The sequence below is a fragment of the Corapipo altera genome, unplaced genomic scaffold (assembly GCF_003945725.1).
Source record: "Corapipo altera isolate COAL_440 unplaced genomic scaffold, ASM394572v1 59, whole genome shotgun sequence".
NCBI classification, from domain to species: Eukaryota; Metazoa; Chordata; class Aves; order Passeriformes; family Pipridae; genus Corapipo; species Corapipo altera.
Window position 1 is genome coordinate 1818085 of NW_020884917.1, and position 27125 is coordinate 1845209.

The 27125-nt window shown below is 34.9% G+C and overlaps 1 protein-coding gene across 3 annotated transcripts in view; it reads right to left on the reverse strand.

The window, feature by feature from the left end:
- The window catches only part of CNTNAP2 (contactin associated protein like 2), a 1017942-nt gene that overhangs the window by 392147 nt on the left and 598670 nt on the right, over positions 1-27125 (reverse strand). For all 3 annotated transcript variants that reach the window (XM_027655885.1, XM_027655886.1, XM_027655887.1), the window contains one exon: positions 4279-4450. In XM_027655885.1, the coding sequence (XP_027511686.1) occupies positions 4279-4450 (172 nt within the window). The remainder of the gene's footprint in view (positions 1-4278; positions 4451-27125) is intronic.

Consider the following 27125-nt stretch of genomic DNA (forward strand, 5'->3'; position numbering starts at 1 on the left):
TCTGTGAAGAGTTACCAGTGTGCAAGGGTGCTGTTTTGGGTGTTGAACTATGCTAGAACCATCCTTGTTCACCAAACTGCAGGTGCACGTTCTACTTTTTGAAGTTGGATATGACAGATAAGCTAGTAGCTGGCCTGTAAATTTGTGACTATCAGCCAATTACTTTATACTATAAAAGTCCAGTCCGCTTTCAATGCAGTCAGGTTCTTCTAACATAACCCTTCTTAGGGTGTATGTGTGAAGATTCCTCCCTTGGCTGGGGATGCAGTCCAAGGATACTCCTCAAGGCTGAGCAAAAGAGATCTCCCCAAGAGCGCTGGTATGGGTAAGTTACATCAAATCCCTACTTAATAACTATTTCTTTTTCTAGCTTTAATATAATTGTGTCAATATAGTGCACTATCCTATCTTTTACTATACTACTAGTATTTTAGCTTTTATATTGTGTAATAAATAATTCTAAGATCTTTTATCTGATCATTTGTAATAATAAATGATTCATTTTATATAAATATTCTCATTTTGCCAAGCATTAAAACCTGCAGGACAAAAGGGGTTCAATCACATCTCTGTAATTCCTTAAATTTAAACCGTTGACATAATCTGAGGCTAAGATTGGATCCAGCCACACATAGGCTCCTCTCTGAGAAGGAGTTTAGAAAGCAAGGGAGTCCTTTCTGTACCTCATGACTCAACAGAAGGGCTTCTTTAATAAATTTTGTCTAAGCATTCCATTCCGACCCGTGACATGGGTTCAGAACTTTTATCTCCCAAGTACAAGTGTAATACACTAACATGACTATTCTTCAAACATCTTAAAAAGCTACTGGAAATAAAATGCAGAAAACTTTTCCATACAGGAGCCAGTGTTTAGCTTGGTAGAACCTGGGACTTTGGATACAGTTACCTCCAGGTAGGTACAACATGAGAACTCAACCAACCTTCAACACCTTTTGTTACGCTCTTATAGAAAAAACTCCTCCTTACTAACCACTCTGCTTAATGATGAAAAATGCCATCATTTACAACTTCACCTTTTGTCCCCTGAATCAAATGGTAGAAGTCTACAGTAGAAATAATTCAATGTGACAGCTTATCTTTTTGCCCAGTGGGGGTCTTCACTGAAGTGTGGCTATGAAAGCGATTTCCATGTTGATAATGACTGAAGCCTTTACGATTCAGATCCAAACTTATTTAAAAAAAGCAGGAGGATCCCATTATAACACACCATGAGTATCTTCCCATTTCAAAGGAAGTGAAATTGAGATGATATATAGCACACATGGTACTCAGACTCTTTAAAAGAAAGCCACATAAAAAATGTTATATATAGTGGCATATTGTAATAGAAGTGCTTGTAAACTCTTATTTGCACATGTTAATAAGACAGCAATGAAAATCCAATCAGATCTAAAGCTTGACATTGTTATTTCTCAGCCAAAGGCTTTGTTTTGAAGTGCAAACTACAGAGGAATAAACTTGATTGTGGGAAAACAACAAACTTGATTACATCTCAATCACTGGAAGAAACAAAGTCAACCCTAAGAAAATTCTTGGAATACTATTCTAATTTCCTATGATTACACAATTGTTACTCTGCTTGCAACACAATCTTCCTGTGATTAAAAAGCATAAATGTAAGACATACAATTTTAATTTATGTGAGGATGATACCAGTGTCCAAGGTAGCAGAAGAGAGAAACAGAGTGAGAATACATCTCTTATATAAAGAAAACATACATACTTAACCATATCTAAACCGCTGTTATTTATGCCAAAATATATAATGAATACAGATTTTACATATATAATAAATGTAATATATAATACACATTATATATATATATATAAAGCATAACAATATTGTCACATAATGGAAGACCACTATATATAATATTTTTATGTGGCTTATAACATATGAAATATTTAAATGTATATGATGTGTTATAGAAAGAAATAACGTCTAAATAGTAACTTTTATATGAAGTTAACTTCCAAAGTAAACTGCTTGACATACAGGAAGTCTTAAGTCTTATTTTTCATAAATGCATTGTAAAGCTTTGATTCTAATTAACTTACTCTGTAAGTTACTTGTAATTACATAGTAATACATTATAAAAGCTTAACTTCCCTATAATAACTGAATTATTTCTAATAGAAACTCACGTAAGTGGGTTCAATCATTGGGATCAATTCAAACTGCCACATAAGCTTAGATTTATCCACTGGGGAAAAAGCAAAGACTTAATTAGCTGTATCTTCACATTCTTTCTTCCAAGTTAGTTTACATTTCCAAAAAACAAATATTCAAAATAAAGCCAAGCAATTCAAACTGCCAAATACTAGCCACAGAAGTTCATTTTAATTTCAGATATGCGTATAGAGACAGAACAAACTCCATCGCTATGACAGCAGCTTGTCACTTCCTCTTTTCACTATGACTTCAACCTTCAACAGGGCCATGAGGAGCAGCAATATAAGGTAGCCTGACATGCCAGAACAACTCACTGGTACACCACAAAGCATGCTTCTTAACACTGACATTACTCAAGTGGTATGCTGGGTCTGTCTGGGATGAAGTTACAAAGTTAATCTACACAGCAGCCCATGGGTGCTGTGTTTCCCAGCTGTTACCATGTTGGTAACAGACCACTGTTTTGGCTGCTGCTGGGCAGGGCTTACACAGCATCATGGTTTTCTCTTCACACTCTTCCCCATAAAGGCCAGGAGGATGAGGGTGGGTAAGAATTTAGATGGCAACGTAGCTGGGGTAGCTGACCCAAACTGATCATAGGAAATCCCATACGGTACAACATCATGCCCAGCAATAAAAATTCAAGAGAATGGAAGAGGAAGTTTCTCTTCCCAAACAACCATTGCAGGTGCTGAGGGCCTGCTTCCTAGGGAGCAGCTGGACATTTGCCTGCTGATGCAAAGTAGTGAATGAATTCCTCTTTTTTTTTTTTTTTGTTTACATGTGCAGCTTTTGCTTTTCTTATTAAACTGCCATCTTAAACCACAAGTCTTTTTCACCTTCTTTCTGGTTTTCTACCCATCTCCCAGGAGAGGGAAGAGAGCAAAAGGTAGAGTAGGTGTTTGGCTGCTGGCCATGGTCAACTCACCACAACTTGTTTAGTGCAAATGGATGTTTACATTTCAGGAAGAGAAGGCATTTTGCAAGACCAAAGCAGTAAGTCATACTTCATTTTTTACAATAGCATCTATCTCTTTGAGAGTCTCCTAATGTACAGTAGGAAATGAAAAGCACAGGCATTTCTTTACCAAGCAGATATTTGCCGATGATATCCAAAGTTACTCAGCTTGTGGAATCTTCATCCTTGGAGATATTCAAAAGTCAATTCAGGACATAGCCCTGAGTAACCTGATTTAGCTTTGAAGTTGGCCCTGCATTGAATGGGGCTTGGACAACATGAACTCCAGTAGGTGCCTTTTACCTGAATTATTCTAGGGTTCTGTGATCTTGTACTCTTTGCTTCTTTCATAGTTGTGTTTAAAAAAGCTATTTTCAGATTTTCAGCTGAATGGGTTTAATATACAAGTAATTTTCATGATAAGCCATATTGCCTGCATTCAGGAGTTGGGCTACTTGTTCTTTCCCTGTCTTTTCTAGTATTTTCTTTTCTTGCAAACAAAAAAACTATTAATCAGAAGCAACATAAATAAAAACACATAAGTGGACGAAAAGGTAGGGCTCAGAGGAAAAGGTTGCCCTAAGTCTGAATTACTATTTCAGTTTGGAAAAAAAAGAACAACAAACAAGCAAACCCAGTAAGCAATATTTTAATAAAGTTTGAGCATTTATTACATGCACAGATATGCAAACATGTGGGCCTGCTTTAGTTCTCTGAGGAATTCAGTGAATCCAGAAGGCACTGAAGCCAGGAAGCACAACTTCTAGTTGCAAAAAGATCTCCATAACACTCTAAGAAACAGACAAAATGTGTGAAGAGTTTCCTCTATTCAAGGCAGCCCTATTATTGATCTGTACGATGAATCTGACTTACAAGAACTTTTCATCTCCTCCTCTGCCTGTGAGTGGGGAGATTTGAGACATGCCTTCCACTACACCCTACACAGACTACAATTTAAAGCCACCCTCTCCATCACCTAAGCATGGTTCCCACTGCTAAAAAGGTATTACCACCTTGACATGATCACTGACAGTGTCAGGACCATCTTTTCTGTATCACTGTATATTTTCAGAATATGCGGGACATATCAGTGTACCATACTACAGGTGATCTCTCTGCAACTTACCTGTCAATAATGGCACACATGTCAATGGTGACATTAGCAAAGCTTCCCAGCTGGCCTTGCTCCACTGCGTGCAAATCCACCAGCTGATCATCCACATGAATAAACTGCATGCATCCTTGAAAAGAATGCTGAAGTAGCGAGTGATCCGAGTCATTCACCTGTACAGGAAACCCTGTAGAGCATCAAAATAAAGAGCATTATTAACAGCGTATTCTACTACTTAAGTCAGGGGTTTTTCATAGGAAAAGAGAGATGTTTTCTAGATGAGGGAAGAAAAAAAGACAATGTGGCAATGATTTATTACACAGTTATTCATTAACATGGAAATATTGTTAAGTAATTGGCAACTACCTGAAAGAATTTATATAGTACAGCTGATGATCAACTAACTTTTGTCTAAAAGGCAGAAGTCTTCTCTTACCTTTCTCCTCCTCCAGTTCTCTACTGCTGTTTCTCATTCTTTCTCTCTCATACAAATATTAAGGGAATAGGAAAAGAATTTATCTCCTTGCTATATTTTAGGAATCACATTCCAATTTCTCTGATTTTTCTGAATAAAAATATATTCCATGTATACCATGAAGTGAATTTCCAGTTCAGCTTTCTCTAGAACCAGGCTTCCTCTTTTTGCCACTTTGTCTTTTTGTTCATGGGCAATGAACATTTGTATTGGAAACTTTCTGTAAACTTGAAAATAGCCCTAAAATCTAATATCCTGGACCACTTCTGAGGAATCTGAGGACATTCTGTAGTATTTTCAGTTTTGCTCTGAATACATTTATTTTCTTGTCTGTTTGAAGGTGGTTTATAAGAGATGAGAATGAATTAGTGTCTTGCCCAGGCTAAAAGGCAAGGAAACAGAGGATGTTTGTATGCAATTGTCTAACTGAATGCCCTTCAGAAGTGAATGTGTCAATTTACTTGAGAAAAATGTCCTCGATAAGACAGTGGAGAGCCTCATTCACTTCTTATAAATCTTTAACAATGACCTCCCTGAAAAACCTTCAAGAAAATAATTTAGACAGAATCTGTTCAAGAAGTCCATGAGATCAGGAAGGAAGAGAGAGGGGCTAACAACAATTTATTGGTAAAAAAAAGGTAAAAAGTTTAAAAATGCATAATGGTGTAGCAGAGTTCAGCTAGGTAGATGACCAGCCATTCAGTACTTGTCTGTCAAGGGGAAAAAAATCACACACATTTGTTTTGTTAGCTAAGACAGATTATGCAGCTCCCATTCCTTCTCCCACTTTCCCAGCCAACTTGTCTATCTGCAATGCCTTACTGCCTTTTCAATACCATTTGTGGAGACAGGAGAATTACAGATTATCAAACTAATACTTTGAACAGCAGCAGGAAAAAAGGGAATGAACATAATTTTAACTTCCGTTCTTGAACACAGTTTATCACATGTCACACAAGCAGTAGAATTGGCTGAAAGGGAGGGCAATAAATAGAGGACAGAAGCAAGCAACTGTGGCTTGAGGACAGACGATGTCTACTTTGGCACTAAAAAAACCCCAAGTTAAACGTAAGTCTTTCCCAAAATATAATCAAGTCACATTTTAACTGAAAGCTTTTGCCAGAGCATTCATATAATCAGTAATGCTTTTTAAGGTTTTCTGAAACAACCTTACCCATCATCTAAATTTACTGTTGGTAGCTCCTAAATTTCCCCTACTCACTTCAGTAAACATTTACTTCAGAGTTCACTGATGGTGGTACAGAATTAATCAGAGATGTTATAGTAATTAAGCAGTGACAAAGCTAAAAGTTTGCTCTGACAGGTACTTTAAGGAGTTAGGCAAAGGCTTGCCTTGGCGTCATATCACAGTTGGAGTAAAATTGCAGGGAGTCATAAACTGCTACGAGGAAGGCAAATAAACCCCTCACACTAATACACATCCACTGGAGAAGGAAAGCTCCTAGGAATCCCCCAAATGCCTAACTAGTGCATAATAACCTCATTTTTATTTTAGACTGGCAGAAAAATCAAGTTGTAGGGACATCATTTATCTCGTCTTCCCATCACGTGCACTGACTAGTGACCTATCTGATGAAAAGGGGACAGGGCTTTCAGAAACCTGCCTCCAACTTTTTTCAAGTTTTTTTTTTTTCCAGTAATTGATTAAACTGTTAAAGACTTTACAGACAACAGTCAAAAGTGCAAGTTAATTCCCTGTTGTTTGGAGGATGCAAGCACAATATTTGCATGTTCCAAATAGATGCTTTCTCCAATTATATTTAAGCAGGTCACTCTTGCAGTGTAACTCTCTGTTTTTTAAACTGTCACTGGACATTCCCCATAACTGCTTCCAAACAAGAATCCCCAAACTAACACCAAGCACATGGCCGTTTAGATCTTCAGTGCATCAGCAAAGCTGTGCAGGGAACTTAAGTATCATCTTCCAGTTCAGAGCACTTCCACAATTCCTTTGTTTTTAATATTAAATTCAAAGTTACCAACACTGGGATAAATTCTTAGCAATGTTCATGTAAACCTAGCAAAGCCAGAGAAATTATACAGATATATCTGAATACAATGAAAGATTATCCACCATCCTTCAAACACTTACTGAAAAGTAGATCAAAACCAGGAGCCACAATTCACTCTTCACATCATAAAGAGTATGAACTAGATATCTAAGCTACAAATGTATTATCAGATTTAACAATATATTTAAGCAAATTGTTACTAGCACTTGATACCATTCAAGAACAAACCACAGAGGTATGCATCTAAGTATCAGTTCTTGGCATACACAATATTAATGCACAGTTATTACTGCTCTCTAGGACTCTCTCTGTGCTTTGCTACTGGTTGAACCTGCAGACAGGAAGGTGCCAGCTGGGTCCCTCAGCCCTGGTGGAGCCCCCAGGTCCCTGCATTCACTGACTGGAGAAGGAGAGAGTCGTGGGATGGAGTAGCTGGAGATGGCAGCTGCTCCATACTAACTACATAAATCAAGCTTTCCTCTATTACCCAAGAGAGTAGAGTACACTGAGCATTAGTCATCCTGAGATTCTGATTTTCGCTGTAGCTATCAATGGATGAAGGCTGTAATCTTCTCATTTGTATGTCTTTTTTTTTGCTTGTCTTGCTGCTACTCCATTTGCTGTTTTTAGTCATGTAAGAAAACTGGAAGGGGGTGGGGGTGGGGTTTATGCACTGTTACAGCACATTGCATAAATTGTCTGTGAGGCTGACTGGGTGTCAAGGCATTTCAGTCATGCTATACTATAACAGATAGTTATGCAGAGATAATTTCAAAAGCAACCAGATAAGCCTTGTATATAAAACCTACACTGGTTTTGAACTACTAGTCTAATGCCCATTAATTTTGGCGGGACCTGAACACTTAAGATAATTCCAGCGATAATCATTTGAGCAACACTTCTGCCTGAAACATAAACCTCAAAATGACCTAGTACCTTGTGGCTGTTAATTCAATACACATGACAACACCTTCTCCTTCCAGATTTCCATTACTGAGTCATGATTCACTTCCTCATCCTTCCCATAGTGAATGAAATTTTAAATAAATGAAGTTCTATAACCAAAGCTGACAGTAATGGTGTCACTAGAAAGGCTAAATAATGAATGAACAATTTGGACAGTACTGTATTGATCTTCTTGTTGACAACAAACTATGTACATTTACAAAATGCACATAAAATGCAGTTTAGACATTTAAAACAATGTTCATGCTTATGATTACAAATGCATTTTAAAGTCAGGTAAACTCTGTTGTCCTGTAATTTCTACATCTTTCTGACTTTTTCTATACAGAATCTGTATCTTACAATTTTATTTTTCACATTTTAAGACCACAAAGAGATGGATTATCCTGCAAAGGTCAGACATGTATTAAATCTGAATTTTCTTGCATTCGATAAAATTTGTATCCAGGACTTCATTCTGACTTACCAAATACAGAAGAGTCAAACTCTTGATCCAGCTCCTGATCCTATTTCAAACTTGCAAGAAAAATCAGAAAATCTATAGTTTTAATTCATGCTCTTTTCTATGTTAGAAGTCTCTTTAATATATTAAAATTAAAAAAATCAAACAATTACAGTATAATAAAACACTTCTGAAATTAAAAAAAAATATTCCTTTTCCAGTGTCAAGGTCTATTATGTCTCTCTTCCCATCAGCTGAATAATGTTCTAACAAAGGCATTATAAGAAAGGAAGTTGAAGGAAGAATACGTTCAGGTCCCTGTTATAATAATGGAAGAACATACAGTCAGAATATGTCTTTAAACATCTGATTTAAACTACTTATTTCTGAGATCTGGCTTGAAATGAAAGAATGAAATACCATACCAGGGTCTGAATGCACATTTTGATATTATTTAGTATCCCTATATTAAACACTCAGATTTTCCTTGAAATGTAATACAAATTATAAATTTTTTTCTTTTGTTTCATTTGTAAGTTAATAAAAAAATAAAATAATAAAATTAAAAAATATCCTCAATAAAAAAAAAAGTAACTGTTATCTTAGATATCTAACTGGTAGTCTATATTGTATTCAGCTAGTTGCATGGGTAGATGCAGGATCTAGTAATCAATAGAAAAAGTCACTGATCTTAAGTCTGATAGTGATTTATATTGGTAGGGTATTTCAAGTATATACCCAGGATCCCTGCTGTGCAGAATGAGAGAAAGGAAAAAAAAATTCTTTACTGGTCAGGACAAAAATTCTTTATTGTTCAGGATAAATAGCAATGCAGGCTAATTCAAGTAACAAGTAATCTTCAAATTTTCTATACACATCAAACAGAGTTGAAAGATGTTATTCTGAACCCATGGAACAAAACTCAAATTCAGTGCCTAACAATATACTTAGATTGAAGATCAGTTGATTTTTCACATGATAATAAGCAGGAATAAACACTGAAAGGAAAGCTCAATCCACCTACTGACCCAAATTCACCGTAGCATTTTATCCTTGTTTCAGTCAAACAAGAATGGGGCCCTTAGTGTGAAGTGGAAGACAGGCAATAACCTTGGAAAAGTAGAAAGTTCCTGCTTCAAAATCATGAAATAAACAAAAAAAATTGCAGAAGAGATGAACAACATGAGTTAAAATAGAATTTTTTTAAAAATTTCATTGCATCTCTGTAAAACTACAGAAATGCTTAAAAACACACACATATAGTTTCTAAGTATTTGAAGAAAAACCAAACCATTAAAGGAGGTTTCAACACAGTAATGCCTCTTGTTTTAACTCCAGTCATCCTTCTGTATTAGGGAATATGAGGACTAAGGATAGGGTTTGCCAAGACCTTTGAATCCCATTTCTAGCAACTGTAAGAACTGTTCTGAAAATCATAGAAACATATACTGATGAAAATAAAGATGAAAATAAACACGACTTCAGAGTCTTTCAGCTTGGTGGAACGCAGTAAGGCAAACCAGAATGTGGACTACAATTTTTCTGTATGTGTTTGAAAGTTACCAACTTCTTGAATAAGTAATTTTCTAATGAATTAATCTTTATTTTGCCTTCATTGTGTTGCATATACAGAAATACAGAGGTTGAATGCAAGGCAGTGCATTCTATCCCAACAAATGCAAAACCCAAATATGTCTGTATACACAGAGAAAAATGGAATTTACTAATGCTAGAGCTTAGAACAAGATGATGATGGGCTTCTAGCACTCCTGGGACACATATGAGCCCCTAGGTAAAACATGTTAGCATTAATGAAGTCTCCGGTGGACTTCACAGAATCTTCTCTGAACATGTAAATTGCAGTATGATGAAAAAGTTTAACAAAAGTTTAACCCTTGGATCAAGGGTTGGATTTGATGGTCTCGGAGGTCTTTTCCAACCCCGTTGATTCTATGATTGTATGATTCTATGAACATAATCTCACACGACTTGGCAGCACTTTCTACCAGTGGTGTGGTTCCTGATTTTTTTTTGTCTCTTCTGGAAATCTGGTCTTCAGCCATACCCTTTTCTCTAAGAATGTTTTATCACCAGCTGTCTGCTTATGAATTGGAGCCAGTTCTGGAAAAGTACTGAGATTTTTCAGTCTCTCTGTGTGCTGTCATTCCTTAACCCTCAGTTAGATTTTACTTTGGTGTATTGACACTGATTCAGTACCTAACAGTTCTTGATGAGACTGAATTTTTAAAAAAAATCTCTCTAGCTGAGATGCAAAGAATACCAATACAGCACTACCAATTTCCTTTGCCATGTGCCAGAGAAATTCTAGGGTTAGGTGACCAAACCATAGAAATAGGTCATGTATAGCGTAACAGGTTATCTGAACATGTAATTATACTGGTATTGTTTATAAGTAGGTCACTGAGGAAAGAAACAGGCAGATAAGAAAAAGCCCAAAAGATACTCAGATAAAATTTGAGCAACTATCTGTGAACAGCCACAAAACAAGTTTCACAAATACTCTTTTACAAGATACTAAATGTCTAGGATTACAGCCTAGAAAAAAAAAAAATAGAGGAATAGAGTTGTGAAGGTCCCGTGACAAAAGCAAAAACAAAAACCAGGCAGGCTATCTTTAACAGTACACAGGAAAACTACTGACAGCAAAAAAGGAAGGATAAGATGAGACTGGATGTGGCACTTAGTGCCATGGTCTAGTAACCACGGTGGTAGTGGATCAAGGGTTGGACTTGATGATCTCAGAGGTCCCTTCCAACCCAGCTGATTCTATGGTTCTATGACTACATTATAATGGTCTCTTTTCACCAGCTTTGTTGAGTGCTTTTTTGAGACTGCCGTGGAACTTAGTGTGAACAGCCGTGCACTTAAGAACTGTTTTGAGGCACTTTTCCAGATGTGTGGCCATAGAATTTGAAGTATTCAAATATATATGGGCCTTCCTGTTACAGCTGGAAAATAGCAGGTTTGTAACTCAGGCTTTCAGGCTGCAAAGTAATGGTACCAGTTCAGGTGTTTGAAACGAATTGCAGTGGGCACTGAGGTATATCTCACCTTTAACTATGACATCTTTTTCCTTTCCCTTTATTTTTCCACGCCAAAGGTACTCTTTCACCATTTTGTTTTGTTGTTTTGTTTTGTTTTGGTTTTTTACCCTGATGTAATTACAAACACAGTACCCCTCCTACTTTCAAAGTCCTATCTTACAAAACATGAAGACCATGTCATTCCCAAATAGAGATATTGTCTGGCAGATTGTATCGAACCTCATCTAGGAGGACAGATGCTCATAGAACCTCTGTTCTCAGATCACATAACGATGTAAATTTTAAAAAAATGCATGTACTATATTGCCAAAGGGAGCAAATTTAACTACTTTAGTAGAACACAAGCATGATTTTCATTCATAAGAAATTATTTCAGTCTTAATAAACACTATAAGATGTCCTAAATACCTATTTGTTTAAATAACTAAACTTCACACACTAGTTCAACTAATACTAAAATAGAAGAGAAATATTATCTGATAATCTAAAAAGATTTATATTTAGAAAAGAGACTACCTATTAGTATTCTTAGTTAAAAATATATAACGGAAAAAGACTTGTTGCAAACCAAGTATGATAATAGTGTCTTTGAAAATTGCTCCTGCAGACTTAGTTTCCCTAAGAGCCATACTAGATATTACAAACACAGGCATACATCAACAGTTACTAAACTGTCATAAGATGACCAATTTTTTTTGGTGATGGATGAGAACAAATATAATCATTGCATAAGACTGGTTTTACTGATTTTGTCTTTAGATACGTGGCAGGTGAGACTGATGTCTCTTCCAGCTACATGACTGTGAAACATAATGACTTCTACTCCTTTATGGTTATCTCTGAAGTTCTTCTGTAGATTGGATAAAACTATGCCCAGATATTTGAGAGGCTGAAACATAATTCTTGTCTGCTCAGAAAAAAAGATTAAATAATACTAACAATTTATGGTAGCATCTAAAAATGAGGAGCATAAGTAGAAAAAAAAGAGTAAAATAGTGTCAAAAATACACTTAGATACTAAAACTGATACTTGTTCAAATCACAACAGAAATAAGTCAGGTATTATCTACTCAATGTACAGATAATTTTCGGTCTTTTATTTGACTTGCTGTTCTGCTTCCCTTGCATTGTCTTTTTTAATTTTTCTCCAGAAATGACTTGATTTTGTCATTGTTAAACCCTTCAAATTCCTGCCTACTTCAATGGAGTTTGTTGTTGTTTGTTTCTTGATTTTTGTTTTTTTTTTTTCCCAGGTGGTCCTGATTAAAATGATATTTAACTTTCTCATTCCTATGTAGAAATAGATATATAGAAATAGATTGTCTTTCTAAATTCAAAAGAAATATCAAAGACTCCCTACAGTGTAAATGCCTTTTTGTTGCCTTTTTGAATCTGAGCTAATTTATCTACAGCACATAATTTGTAGCTGTATTTCAAGCGAAAAGTAGTAACCCTTAACATTGTTAAAGGTGGAAACCACTCACATAGCAGTGCATATTCAAGCCATACTAATATTAGAGAGAAATCCATAAAATAAATGAGAATGAACTCCAGACAACAATAATAACGACAAAATCCATTTTCTCTTATCTCCATAATTATGTAAAGCTATTAGGAGTGGAAACATTTCACTAAGTAGAAAGAAACAAAAGTCTATTATCCTAAGACTTCAATGTTAGGAAGGACCACCATTTTGTTATTTTTTTTCAACTTATGTTTTTTTTTTAACTTGATATTCTTTCTCTCAAAAAAAAAGAGAAAATATTGACATTTTAGAAATGGATCTTTCATCATGTACAATTAAAAAATTATTGAAGAGAGTTCCAGATGTTGGATTATGGTGCATTTCTACTTTCTCAGTTCATCCAATCTTTAATCTGTTACAAGTCTGCTCACTCAAAACAAGGAATATGTACAATAGAAAATGTGTAGAAAGTACCTACAGAAATTACTTTAAGTTCAATATCCTGTTTTTTAAATAATGATAGAAAAATCCAATCAGGCAATTTATTTTCAAAAGAACTGAATGAAACTTTAAATTTAAACCACAAAATAATCCTTCTTTCTTCCTACAAGTATAAAAATCAAGTTTAATGACATGAAGGAGATTTCTTAAACATCTTGCCTGTCTGTTGAAAAGCACAGCAGGTGTAGCAACAGTGATCCAACATAGTAGTGACCCAACAGTGACCCAAAATAAAGTCAATAAGAGGTTTTTTTTAATAAAAAGTTACAGGACTTAACTGTGATAAAGTGTCTTAACCTTATTAAGTCATCTTTTGAAAGTGCTTTAAGATGAGTGATTTTGATTGACTGATATCCAAAAAAAATAGGTTATTTTCTTGAAAGAAAATTTATTCTTTGTTTTCTTGGAAATATACACTGTAAAGTATACAGGGAAAATAATGTTATTGATATGCAACATCCAAGATGGATTTCCTCTTACTGCAGTGTTGAACGATTCCTACCAAAATGAGTGGAGTAATTCAGTGTGTTGAGGAAAGAATATTACAGCTACCCAAATATAAAAGAAATCTTAACTTTTGAAATTTGGGGTTCTTTTTTAATGTTATATTCATACTCTTAAATTTTCAAAATAACCAGAGAAGTTATGGTGGATGAATTTGAAAATATTTACTTTCAATGGAAGCTCAACTAAAATCTTTAACAGGTATCAGGCAGTTACCTTTCATTGGTATTGACACTGGCTTCTTCAGTGATACCTCAGAGAGTGTGAAAATAAAGACCAAAATTACAGTCATTTATGAAAAATAAAATTATTATAATATCACAAAATAATTTCATTTAGAGGTGACCTCTGAGGTGATTTGATCCAAATTGCTCTTCAGAGGCAATCAAATTATGGCAGGTTACTTAGGGATGTGTCCAGTCCCATTCACTGTCTCTGAGACTGGGGATTTGAGAACCAATCTGGATAAACTCTTCCTGTGTTTGACCACTCACAGGGCTGTGAAATATGTTCACATATCTAATCAGAATTTCCTGTGTTGTAACTTGTGTCTGTTGCCTTTTATTTTCTTATCATATTCCCTCAAGAAATAACTGGATCTATCTTCTCTAAACCCTTGGAACTTCAACCCCGGCTGAGCTTTGGTCTTCCCAGCTCTAACATCAAGCAATGGGAAATTTCTCTTGGGTAACCCATTCCTGCTTCTGCCTGGTGTGTTGTTTCCTTTTTGCATTTGAACTCATTGAGGTGTTCTCTTTTTCCTATAGCTATTGATAGCTTCTTTTAAACAATATAAAGTATTTAAATAGATCTGTTAAACTATGCAAAAAGCCCAGAGCTGTATGAATGGCATTAATTTCCAGACATTTATATACATACACTCTTTATTGTCTACTGGGAAAGAACAAGAAAATCAATTATAATGTAAATTGCCCTATTGTCTGCTTCATCTGTACAATTTTCTTTGCTGGCTGTTAGATTGGGACTTCATGGTATTTTTAATAGTGTCTAACATTAAAAACATTTTTCTATTTAGGGGTCTTTGCTACAAACATGAAATTTTAAGCAGCATAATGCATTGGTAGTTAAAAGGAGTATGGAGTTCATCTGAGGGAAGGTGCTGAGAAAGAAAGTGATAAAAGAAGACGGGGAAATTACATCTAACCTCAGTCTTTCCTACTCTTTCTGTTGCTTTTAGACTCTCAGTCACTAAACCAAAGTAATATTGATTTTGAGCCAATGAGGAAAAGAGGCAACACCTTAGCAGTCACTGTTATTCAGTTGGCAAAACAGGGATGTCAGTCTCCAGTCCTTTTCATTTCCTGTCTTGTGTGGTGTTGTGGTTTCAGCCAAGCTGGAAATAAAATTTAAAGATTTGCTTGGTTTGGAAAAGAGATTAAGACTAAAAAGGATTTTCTCTGATTATGGTTTGGATCTTATGAATTTCTTAAAGACTAGATTTCTGAATTTTGTATTTAAACTGCACAAAACAACATATATATGAATCAAATAAGCATAAGAGAAAAAAAAAATCACTCAGTACCTCTTGGAAAACTAATAAAGATATTTAGAGAATCTGAACTATTCTGTTGACTTCATATAGGGTTTCGTGTGGCTAGAATTACAGATATAACTGCAAAAGAGAGGAATGTTTTTTACATTTGCAGTTTAATCCCACAAGTCCTTACCCAACAAATCATGTGAGTACACATGCAAGTCCACATATGCAGAGGTTTAATGTAAAAGGCTTATTCTCTCAAATTATTTACCTTCCTGTCTTGTAGGCAGCATTGTCTTGATAATGTGGCTTCAAATAGCACAGGTAACAGAGCACAGGAGACCAGCTAATACATCCTATCTAACTTTATTATCAGCAAAATTTGTCTGTGTTGAGAGGATGGTAAGCAGTGAAGTCCTTATCGCACATGTGATTGAAAGCTAGCCTTGAACATAATGATTCAAACAATACTTACACAAATTACCTGGACAGGTTGCAAATGAGGGTGCATGTAATTTCTAGGCTTTTTGAGATCACATACCCTGAGTTCTGACTTTTCTTTTTGCCTTTTTAACTTAAATATTTTGTAAGGAGGATTTTAAATGCAAGTGAAAAACTGGAAATGTACCATTTTGGGGATTCCTCACAAATAGAGTCTTTCTTTTATTGCAGTCAGAGATCAGTGTGAAATGACAACAACCATTTAGCACTGCTTCATACAGAAATACATATTTGCATTTCACTTTTCATTTTCTCACCATCAAAAATCAATGTGCTTCTGCACAGTACCAGTCACAGTCAGGTCCTATTTCTATATGTCTACATATAGTAGATTTAGTTCCCATGTTGGCAATTTGCAGAAGTCAGCACTCACAAAGCTGTGGTTTTGGATTAGAAGGCATGGGGTACATTTTGTAAGCAGGAATATTTTTGTAAATGTTGATGTTCACTGTAATATTCATTAGGGAAAAGAACTAATTTAAGACCAGTTCTAATCTGAAAGACATTCATGGGAATATATGTATTTAATTTGCCTCCACATCTACGCATGAAAGGAGTAAAAAGAAGAGAAAAAGTGAAGAGAGAAAGCAGAATATTGCCACCATCAAGCAACTGTATATACAACAATTAGCAAGACTGTAATTCTCCAAATTTGACCGGGCAGTACATTTGAGAGAAATGCATCTCGGTAAGAAACCTGATTTACTAATCATTAATGTTTAACCTTGAAATCCAAGGACACTTTAGCACAGTGAAGCGATGTTACCAGAGGCCTATTTTTAAGACAATAAGGTCAGTGAAAGGCAGTAATTGATAGCACTTATAAGAACAGAAAGTCAGAAATTTCTTAACCTGGACTCCAGTTAAGAATGATTAGATTATACTGTTTGAATGACTTTGTCTTCTGTTATCCAGAGAACCATTACAGACATCTGATTTCTTTTAGAAGAGTCAACTTATAATTAAAAAGCAGTTAATTTCTTTTTAAAAAGTTAGATTTACCTTAGAATTAAACTACCTCCACTTAAACCATGAAAATAGTGAAGGCTTCTGTAATTCACAGGCATTCAGAGCTTCGTAAAAACTTGCAGATAAGACATACACACATACATATACACATATATATATATATATAGAAGGGAAACTGAACTCAAAACGTTCAGTCATTGTCATGGATCTTTCACATATCCATTTTACAGTAACGTCAAGATGGTTGTTCATAATTGGAAAATACAGAAAACATTACAAAAATTATAGCAGTGCCAGCCTTCAGGAAAGAGGAGAGAGCTTTGGCAGGATGAATTTTTATGAGTCATGTCAACTAGATTGCACAAAATTGACCTGATTGGCAATGATAAAAAGCAGCTACTTATTTGGAAAGACATTGAAGACTATCAAATGAGGCATTACAAGGAAAATACTGGATAGCAATGGTCCCAAGAAAAAACCCACAACAACAAATAATAAATACAATTATATGAATGGAGAGGTACAACCTGCTCATTTCAAAGCTTACACAGCTATCAGAGTTAATACTGATGACTTATAAGCAGAAACTGCTATTTCATAATGTCATTACATTCTCAACTCACATTCTGAACTCACATTCTCACGAGTTAAGAAGACACACCATTCAGTTCTGTCAATTCTCAAATGAAACATAAGAAAATTTTATGATAACGCACAAAACAAGGAACTAATGGCTGGAGAGTCAAAGGTCAATTTTCCAAAGACAGCAGAAAGTGCATTACAAAAATTGTAAAGCAGTTATCCAAGAGAAGAAAAACTTTGGAAAACAATATAATTATTTGAAAACTACAAACTCACCTAAATGGACTACTCTAATTTATAAATGCAGTTTTAACCATGTGTTCTGAAAAACTTAGTTAACTATACCAAAACCTAAAAAACTTCAGTTATCAAATTTACTACAATATTGCCTTCTCATAGGACAGTGAAATCTGAATTGTATTTATAAAATACATGCATTATCTTTTAGAGGAAAATGATCAGATGTTCCCTATATATTTTTCTAACTCTACTACCTTTAAAAATATTTGCAAGGCAGCAAAGATATAAGCAATGTTTATCTCCAAAATATTCAACCAAATTATTGAATATAGATTTCCATGCCAATAGTGTCACCCAAAATATTATTCATATCCCTCTTTTTGACAAGGGCCACTGTTTGAAGTCCACTAACAAATGTGCACCTAATATACATTTAGCCATATTTGTTTTGTCCCGTCTCCCTTACACCCTCTACTTTCAGTAACACAAGTAGATTAGAGAGAGAGAATATTTCCTAATCATTCAAGGAGGGAAACTCTGGACTTAATAAGTCAGATAATGGGGTAAAGGGATTCACAGTGTTTTAAAATGGAGTTTGATGTAATAATGGAAGAAATCATATGACAGTTTAGTGTGATTCTGGAGTTATAAATGAAGGTTGTGACATGTGATTTTTGGTGTGTAAATTTTTGATATTGTTAAGAAGAACTGAAAAAAGTGGATTGCTGTTTATTCATCATGTTTGTACCATATTTCTATTGTATTAATACAGTGCTTCAGGGCTTCTGTTGGTAACCTGCAAGGGCATATATGGGCTTAGAATCTTTTTTTTTTTTTTTTTTTAATCCTTGATATATCAGTAGACTTTGATGTATTTTCACCCTTCTGTGAAGCACTGAATTGCCACAGCAAGACTGAATCTGACACAAGGAAGGCCGGTGTTCCCAGAGGTTTTAAATTCTTGAGTGACTCCCCTTGACCTGCTTATTTAGCATGCTCAGCTAACTGGAATGGCAGATATCTCTGGAGTGGCTAAAGGTATTCCTCTGTGGATAAGATCCTTTTACCAGGATGCATAGGAAATTTCAAACCTAACTGTGGCTCCTGCAGGATTAGACAATGGGTGCTGCTTCATGAGCTATCCAATTCTTTTCTATGGTTGCTAATAATCAGAGGTGGGGTTTTTTTGTTTGTTTGGTTGTTTTTTTAAAATTTTCCCTATGATTAAAAGTCAGGCTTAGGGTGCTGGGCATTTTTTGGTAATAGATATGTGTATGTAGAGAAAATGGTCTGAAATCTGTTGGCTTAAATATCTACTTCATGGATTGAGGGAAACAGAAGACAATGACCTTCAACCCTCTATTTCTAAGCCATAACTAAGACACCACATCTGAAAGTCCAGAGAATATTTAATAATGAATATACCTTTTAACAGTTTAAAGTTTTTCTTTCCATTAAAGAACACAGTATCTAGACCACAAATATTCAAATTTAAGTTTCTGTGGAGAGATAACATATTTTAAATTATTTTTAGCACAAGTAGCAAAGTGTGAGGAAGGTTTCAAAGGTGAATTTTAACACTATAGATTTATAGCTGCCTCTTGGCAACTCAGAAAACTTAGGAAAATATGCCTAAAATTTTTGCTGATGATGTTAGATTACAAAAAATTAACAGTTATTTCCCTTTTCTTCTCTGCCATTGTATTAGCAGTTCTTTGATAGAACAATAAATGAAAAAATATGCAAAAAGTCTTATTTTAAATACATTCCCATAATTAAGTTCGATTACTTCTATTTCCAAATAACTACAGATTTTTTTTTCTAATTAACACTGGGAATTTGACACTGGCACACATTCTGTTGTCTTTTCCTGCAGGAAATTTTGTACTTCTGCCCATTAAGTTGAGTGTGTAAAGAATGTCAACAGAATAACATGCACAACCAATCTGTTAGCCACATTTCAAGATTGCTTTTTTTATTGGGTTCATTCCCTTAGGATTCTACAGTGCTACTACTGTAAAATTATATTGAAAATGTCGTAAAACATGCAGACTTCTGACTTGACACCAGTATTGAATTTTAACAGTGTATATTTAAAAATGCCATTAAAAATATTGTCTAATGATTATGTGACAACATGAACAGTTAATTAAAATAATTAATCTGATAAAAATTATAGGGTTAGTCCCAGGATGAATAATATGCCCTGTTTTATCTGGGTTGTTTTATTTCAATTTATTTCACAGGACACTGTTAAAAGGTTTCATTGTGGGATGTCTGCTGACTGGTCTCTGCAAAAAACTACTATCCTCTGTAGAAACCGTGGTATGAATATTGGGTCTGTACCTGTTTCCTTAGGCAGGTAAGACTTGATACTTTTGATATCTGGGATATCTATTAGAAAGCATGGATATTGCTAAGACTAAAGCAAAACTTCTGACCTTGTGGATATCTTTCCCTCAGCCTTCTTTTCCCAGAAGCTTTCAAAGTTCTGTTCTGGCATTTTCTGCATAAGTACTACTGGCAAATTTTACTGGCAAGATGTGTGCATAGCTGCATTTAAGGGCATTTGCACATGCACATTGGGTAGGAAATGCATCCCTAGCGTATCTTGCATCTAATTACTTGCCCACTATTGCCCTAATTTATGGAACTCTGTGTTCTTGGAACCAACTTGCACAGCTCTTCTCTGCTTTAGACATTCTTCTGAAAGTTTTATCTTTCAAGCTCTTTTTTGATAATTCGTAATGATTAATCATGTTTACATATTTGCATAAAGAGCACTGTATCAAGGCAAATGAATGATCTGTAAAAAGGAAAAGAAAAAAGTATACTGACATTGGAACTGCACTTACTGTTAATTGGCCTTCATTAACTTTAGTAGAGGAAAGACATCTTACCACATGAGAACTTTCTTCTTTCTTCCATAAGTTAAAAAGCTTCTTAGGTTGACTTCTGATAGCAGTTTACACTAAACTTTGAAGAACTTTATATGGTAATAAGGACTATTCCCTTATGGACTTTGGTAATGTGAATAGTAAATAATGTAAGAAATAAAGTTACTACGAATTTTAGAACAAGGTTGCTTCTCATGTTTAAAATGCAAGGCTTTATTACAGACAATTTGGTAAGGATTTACCCTGCACAAAGAGATACATGTCATTTTTGTTTTCAGTTGAGCTACTCTGTCCCGAGACTCATGTTAAATCTAGAAACAGGAAGATTAAAAGGAATAAGCTTTGAGATGAATATACTTGACACTGTCTTATTAAATTTGGCAGAATCTGAACTTTGGAAATGCCTCTAGTTGTCCAGAAACACAGTTGTTTGATTGACATCATACTACAAGTGGAGTCCCCAGCATATAAATGAATAGCCCTGACTGGAGATTAGGCCCTGAGCACATGAGAAAACAATCACCAAAGAGTCATAGTCTCTTATTAAGGCATGCATAATGTGCTACCATATCCCGGTGACCTGCAAAGACTGCATGTAATAAAAAAGAAAAAGCAATAAAACCTTTTTCCCACTACTGTCAATTTCCACTATTCAGATATACAGGATTTTGTCCCATTTCCATTACCATGTATTTATTCACCATTCTTTGAAGTCCCTACTCTCCTTTATGTGTGTTTAATCTTTTCCCCTTTTTGCAAATTCTCTTTTCCCTAGTTCACAGACCTCTTTCCCTTCTGTTTACTATTTCCCATTTTCTCTAATACCAACCTTTTTTTTTTCAACTTTTTTGTTCCTGAACAAATATAAAAATAACCCTATGGTCTCTAAGGTGACCAGGAGTAGAATCTCAGGAAAAAAAAGTATGAACACAACAAGGATAGGTTGATGCATCCACTGGTATACTCTCCTGAATTCCTTTAATGTGCAATAAAGGGACTACTTGAACCAGTTTGCACACTTTACTTGTATTTAATATCTATTGATGGACTTTTCTTCTGTGAGGGGACATAATTGTTTTTGGAAGCCAGTTACACTGATCTCATCTGGAGCAGTGTTTTGCATTTGAATATACTTGCATTCATTTTAAACATGCTATTAATGCTTGGCATGTGAAACACTGAATAGTCATTTCCTATGCACATTTTCCATGCCATTCATGACTACAAAACTAGATCACATCCTTCCTCATCCAAGAACAAGATGAGGAGCTTTTTCTGTTCTTAATCTCTTCTCATACATAAGTCTTGATCAGCTTTGTCACCCTTTTCGTAACCCTTTTCTACTTCTACTATATCTTTCTGAGATGAGCTGATCATATAAAAATGGGCACAACATTCAAAAGGTGAGGAGACATAATTGACTTATATAATGGTACTAGCTCCTATTTTTATTGCTTGTCAGCTCAGTTACTTAAAGAACTTGTGATAAGGAACTTAGTTTAAAACTTTTTTGAAATTCAGATATATCAGCTGGACTGCAGTTTATCCATATGCTTACTGATTAGTATGAACAGCTGTGAGCTCCTCTGCAAGAACCACATAGATTCGTTTCATCCATAAATTATTTCTATACCTAATCAGATTTTTATTAATTTACTTCCAGTTCAGAAATCAGATTTATTGTCAGATCCTTCCTGTTATTCTTTAATAAGTGTTATCACTTTTCCCAGCTTCTATACTTCTAGAACATGGGTTGACAAGAGAACTAAATAATCAGTTAATGTTTAGTTTTCATATTTGATTGCCTTTAGAACTCTCTAGTAAGGGTTATCTGGTCCTGTCAATGTTTCTTCACTTAGATACTCCCAATGTCCTTTCACTGCAGCAACTAGGTATTGCTGGATCCCTTGGTTCCTCCTCGTTTCAACACAACCTTCTGTTTGATGTATATCCATACTTCCATCTTTTTGCATGTTATCTGACAGATTCTAGTATAAAATGTGAGTTCTGCTAGGCCAGCTGCTGGCTAAGTCTCCTGAGTCCTAGGTATCTCCAGGCCGGAGATGCATCAGAATACATGAAAGTTTCTTGTTTTACCAATATTAATTTATTCCCTTTGATGATAAAAAAAGATACTCTCTCATTCCTTTACTATAAAAATAGCCCAGAAGAAACTATTTATCCAGTATTCAATGTACAGTTCACAAGAAGTTCTGTAAAATAATGTTGGTTTGAGTTTAGTGTTTAAAATATTGTTAAATTTTTTTAATGAGACAACTTTTCAGTAGACAAAACAAGTGATGGACAAAATTGCAATGTTATATTTCAGAAGTATTTTTCATTTAAAGTCCAGGTCAAGCACGAGAAGGAAAAAAGAAAACTACAGATAAATAAAACCTAATATGAATAAAATTACTTAGCTTACTAAGGACCTACTTTAGCTTTTTTGTTATGCGAGCATTATTATCTTTTTAAAAGTACCCCCAAACACCTATGATTTCCTCTTAATCTCTCTCAAACTTGCACTCAACAGAAGTGTCTTGGGTGTATAATATTAATCTATAAGGTGTGGTCAAAAATCAACAGCTCATTTTAGGGTTCAGTTCTTTTTCTGCACTGGAGATGAGAGACTCAGATATTTAAAACAGAGCGAGAAACCAGATTTCTTTAATTTCTCTTAATGCTGTGGGTGCTTATGATACAATAACTCTAGTAAGAGAAGTTACTAAATAGCCTCCACTAAAACACAGATAGATAGATAGATAGATAGATAGATAGATAGATAGATAGATGAAATCTCTATTAGTTTGAGTGGTTTTTTGAGGAGGAAGGTGTTAATTACTGAATTGACATTGAAAGTGTTGAGAAAACACTTCTCTCCCTCAAAAAATGTTAATGTTCAGATTAGTGCTAAAAGCCTCCCTTTTTCTTTTATGTTTTGAACTATTCAAAGTTATATATTTAAAAGTTTCTCTGTAAGTCAAGAGAACTCAGAACCAAGAAAAGTCAAGTTTCTAAAGACTCACAATTATATATTGAACAATGGGAAAGAGGAGAAGAATATAAGTGCAAGACTCCTCTCAGGGTCAGCTGTTTGTTGTTCTGCCAAGGAGTTACTCTATTATATGAAATGTTGCCTTTTGACCTGCATGAAAGAAATGAGCATTTGATGGAGAAGGACTGGGCAAACAATCTATATGGAATTTACCTGTGTGCACTTGAGGGGGGGTGGGGAAGAAAGAATACGAGATTTCTATTAAGCATTGAGAGAGGAAAAACTGAAATTAGGAGGGAGACCCAAAAAGTGCCTGAAGATTTCAAGTTAACAAAACTGACACGGTCAAGAATATCAATGTAGAAACCTTGACAATTGGACTTAATTTTAAAAAGTAAGGTCATTGCAAATGGAAATTTACTGTCAACAACTGACACTTAAATCATAACTATATTACTACTATTTTCTCATATTTCCCTTCGATATAGATTCCACTAGTGTCTATTGACATTAAATGAAGAATCTTTAACTCAAGATCTTCCTGAAAATAGCTTCCAGTCTGCTTCTCTAAAAATACAGAAACATTTAGATTTTACTGTAAATTCATAGCAATTTATTTTACAGTCAGGTGAGAATGAACACAGTTCATTCTCACAAGAATATTGGGAAAATTTCATATTTCACTTTCTGCTTAACTGTGGGATCACTGCCTTTTAAATCTACATATTTTATACAAGGTATGGATACTGGATTTTATACAGTATGTGTTCAAGTTTGCTTTCAGTGAGCAAAGCAAAAAGGCTTTGACATTTATTCTACTTCTGTGGGATCAAAATTGGCTTGAATTTTCATTTCCAGCATAATTTGTAAATAAAATGCTCACGTTGATGCCTAATCATACATTAGGAGGTACTTGAAGGTAGTCCTTTTTCCAGGTTGGACACCTCAAATATTGACTGTCCTACATTTTGTTCTCTTATTATAATGGCTTATAAAAGGTTCTATAAAGCAAAACATAAACTGAACCCACCATTTACAGTTACTAATTCATAACTACAAGAAGCATCCAGGTTTAATAGTTACCTTAAATGTACTTCTTCACAAGCCTTTGATTTTGGAAGGAAGTTTACTAATGCAGGTATCTGCTGCATGAATCTGAGAATGGAAATAATTTTCAGACATAGCTTAGTAGCAACGTGCCACTCAAAACTCCTAAACTTCACAATCACAGTGCTTACCGTGACCTTGAAATGTAGACAATTCTTTTAAATGCATTTAGACAAAGTTCCAAAGGAGGAAAAATTGCAGGAATTGTTACTACTGGCAGTTCTGACCTTGATAGCATGAGGAAGCAGTGGAAGGGAAAGAAAACTTAAAATTATCCAACAGCATTTGACTTAACAAGAGGCTGGACCCATGGCTTCAAATGACTAGTTATGCAAGAGTTTGATCCACCACCTTATCTTTTATAAACATATGGTTCCCTGTCATTATTCTTGAATACAACAGGGAGATTTTTCTGAATACTATTTAATTGAATCTATAATTTTTTTTCCCCACAAGTTCTATTACTTTGAAAATTGAAAATCTGCAGGGGAATGCTCCTTACTTCAGAAACAGAGGAGGGAATTGCTCTTGCAATGACCAAACCGAGCCACTAATTTTGTAGAATTATTTCATATTCAAGTAAATGAAATGCAAAATCTAGAGATGTTACTGTGAATATGCAGTTTTCAGTGAAGTCTTTAAATTATCTTGCCAACAAAGATTTGCAGAGAAGCCAAAGCCTGAAATCCTTTATTAAGCAAAGGTTTTACTGACTCTAAGGACCTAAGAAACAGGTTGATAGCAGTTTAATATCAACAATGCCTTTCTGGAAATACAGAGTGGTTTGATTTTGGAATGCTCTAAGGAGAGCGCAGTCAGATCACTTGGGCATCACTATTTGCATTTGACTGTCATTACAGTATTCATTCTGCAGCATCAGTGCAGGAAAAAGCCACAAAATAAGATAAGCTGTGAAAAATGCAGTAGCAGCATTTCCTATGTTTAAAACCAAGGCTTACACTGGCTTTAGACCCATCATGCTGTATAAATAAACTAATAAACTCACAAGTGATTTAACTTGAATTTGGCTCTGCTGTGAGCAGGGAGGACTGGATCATATGACCTCCAAATGCCCCTTCCAACCAAATTATTCTATGATTTTAAGCATGACTTGAACTTTATAATACAAGTTCTGAATTGAGAATGTCTCAGATGATGCAGATTCAGCTGATATAATCTAGCATAGTCTAGGGATGGAATGGATCAATCAGCAATGACAAACAGTAAAGTGAAACCTGGAGCCTAACATTTGGCAGTGGAAAAAATACTGAATATTAGAATTTATTGTAAATTACCAAGACATTCTAAAAATAAACATTATTATGCTATTATTTCTGTTTCCTCTGAGGAACACTGCTTACTGAAATGTTTCTCTTTATAAAAGCCTACATATCCTTATTTATTATTTCAAAAATATTCAGCTTTTACCTTTGCTCTTTTGGGAAACCTGCAGATGTCAATTGTTTGATTCTGCTACTGTCAGTTACAATGAATAGGGCCTTACTACTCATTCAACCTCCTATTTCACTAGTAAATAGCAATAGGTGCAACTTCTGTGAGTGAAGCCTCAGAATATGTTCCTTCTCATAAAATTCTAAGGCCCAAACCTCAGATTACTTTTGTGACAGCAATGATGACAAAAAGACAAGAAAATTTTACCTATTCCTTTGTCTTTGCTGAAAAAATATAACATTGAAAGCCAGTCTTTAAAATGAGTAATGACATTCTGATTGCATCAAGGATGAGTTTGAAAAACTGGAAAATACACTTCAACCACTTATCACCTTCTCTGTCTGACCACATTCACCTATTTATATATTCTACCTATATATTTTGATTTATGTTCATTGTGTTCTGGGTACCTAATCACATACATACACACCAAGACTAAATTTGTTGCTAGTGGAACAATCATACATTAGATTTGAAGCAAACTCCAGTTTTCTGTATTTGAATTTAAACGTCCTTGGTTGAGACATACGTAACAGCACCAATTGCTACTGTTTGCATTATTGTATTACAAGGAGTTTGACAACAATATCCTATTACCAAAATAGGATGTTAATTTACTCTTAACTCCTTAGAGAGAGAGATCAAAATCCTACGTCAATATGGTCTTTCTGCCTCCTTTATTTTCCCACATATGCTAAATATGAATTGAAGTCACCAGACCTTGGATTTCAATCTGAAAGAACGTATGGACACATCTACATTATATTCTCACACAGAAATTCCCTCTGTCCTTTTGGAAGAGTTACATTTACAGGCCAAGGAACCTAACAGAAAGCATTACTTTCCCAGTGAGCTGGGTGCACAATGCATTCTGGCGTTTGCTGTTGTTTTCAGCTGTCGCAAATGGGGAAGAATTTGTAACACTGGACCAAAGACCCCGACTGACTCCTTTGCAAATAGTTGTTATTTGGTCAAACTAAAGTAGATATAGAATTAGATACTAATAACCAGCAGAATAATGTTACAAAATTCTCAAAATCCCACTATTTTGTAATCCACTGTCATTATTTCGTCAGGAAATATTTTCCTATTACAAATATTTTAATCAGCTAAAAGATACCAACCATTAGCAAGCAGTTCAAAAACGTTATAATCTTTTAACTATTTTAC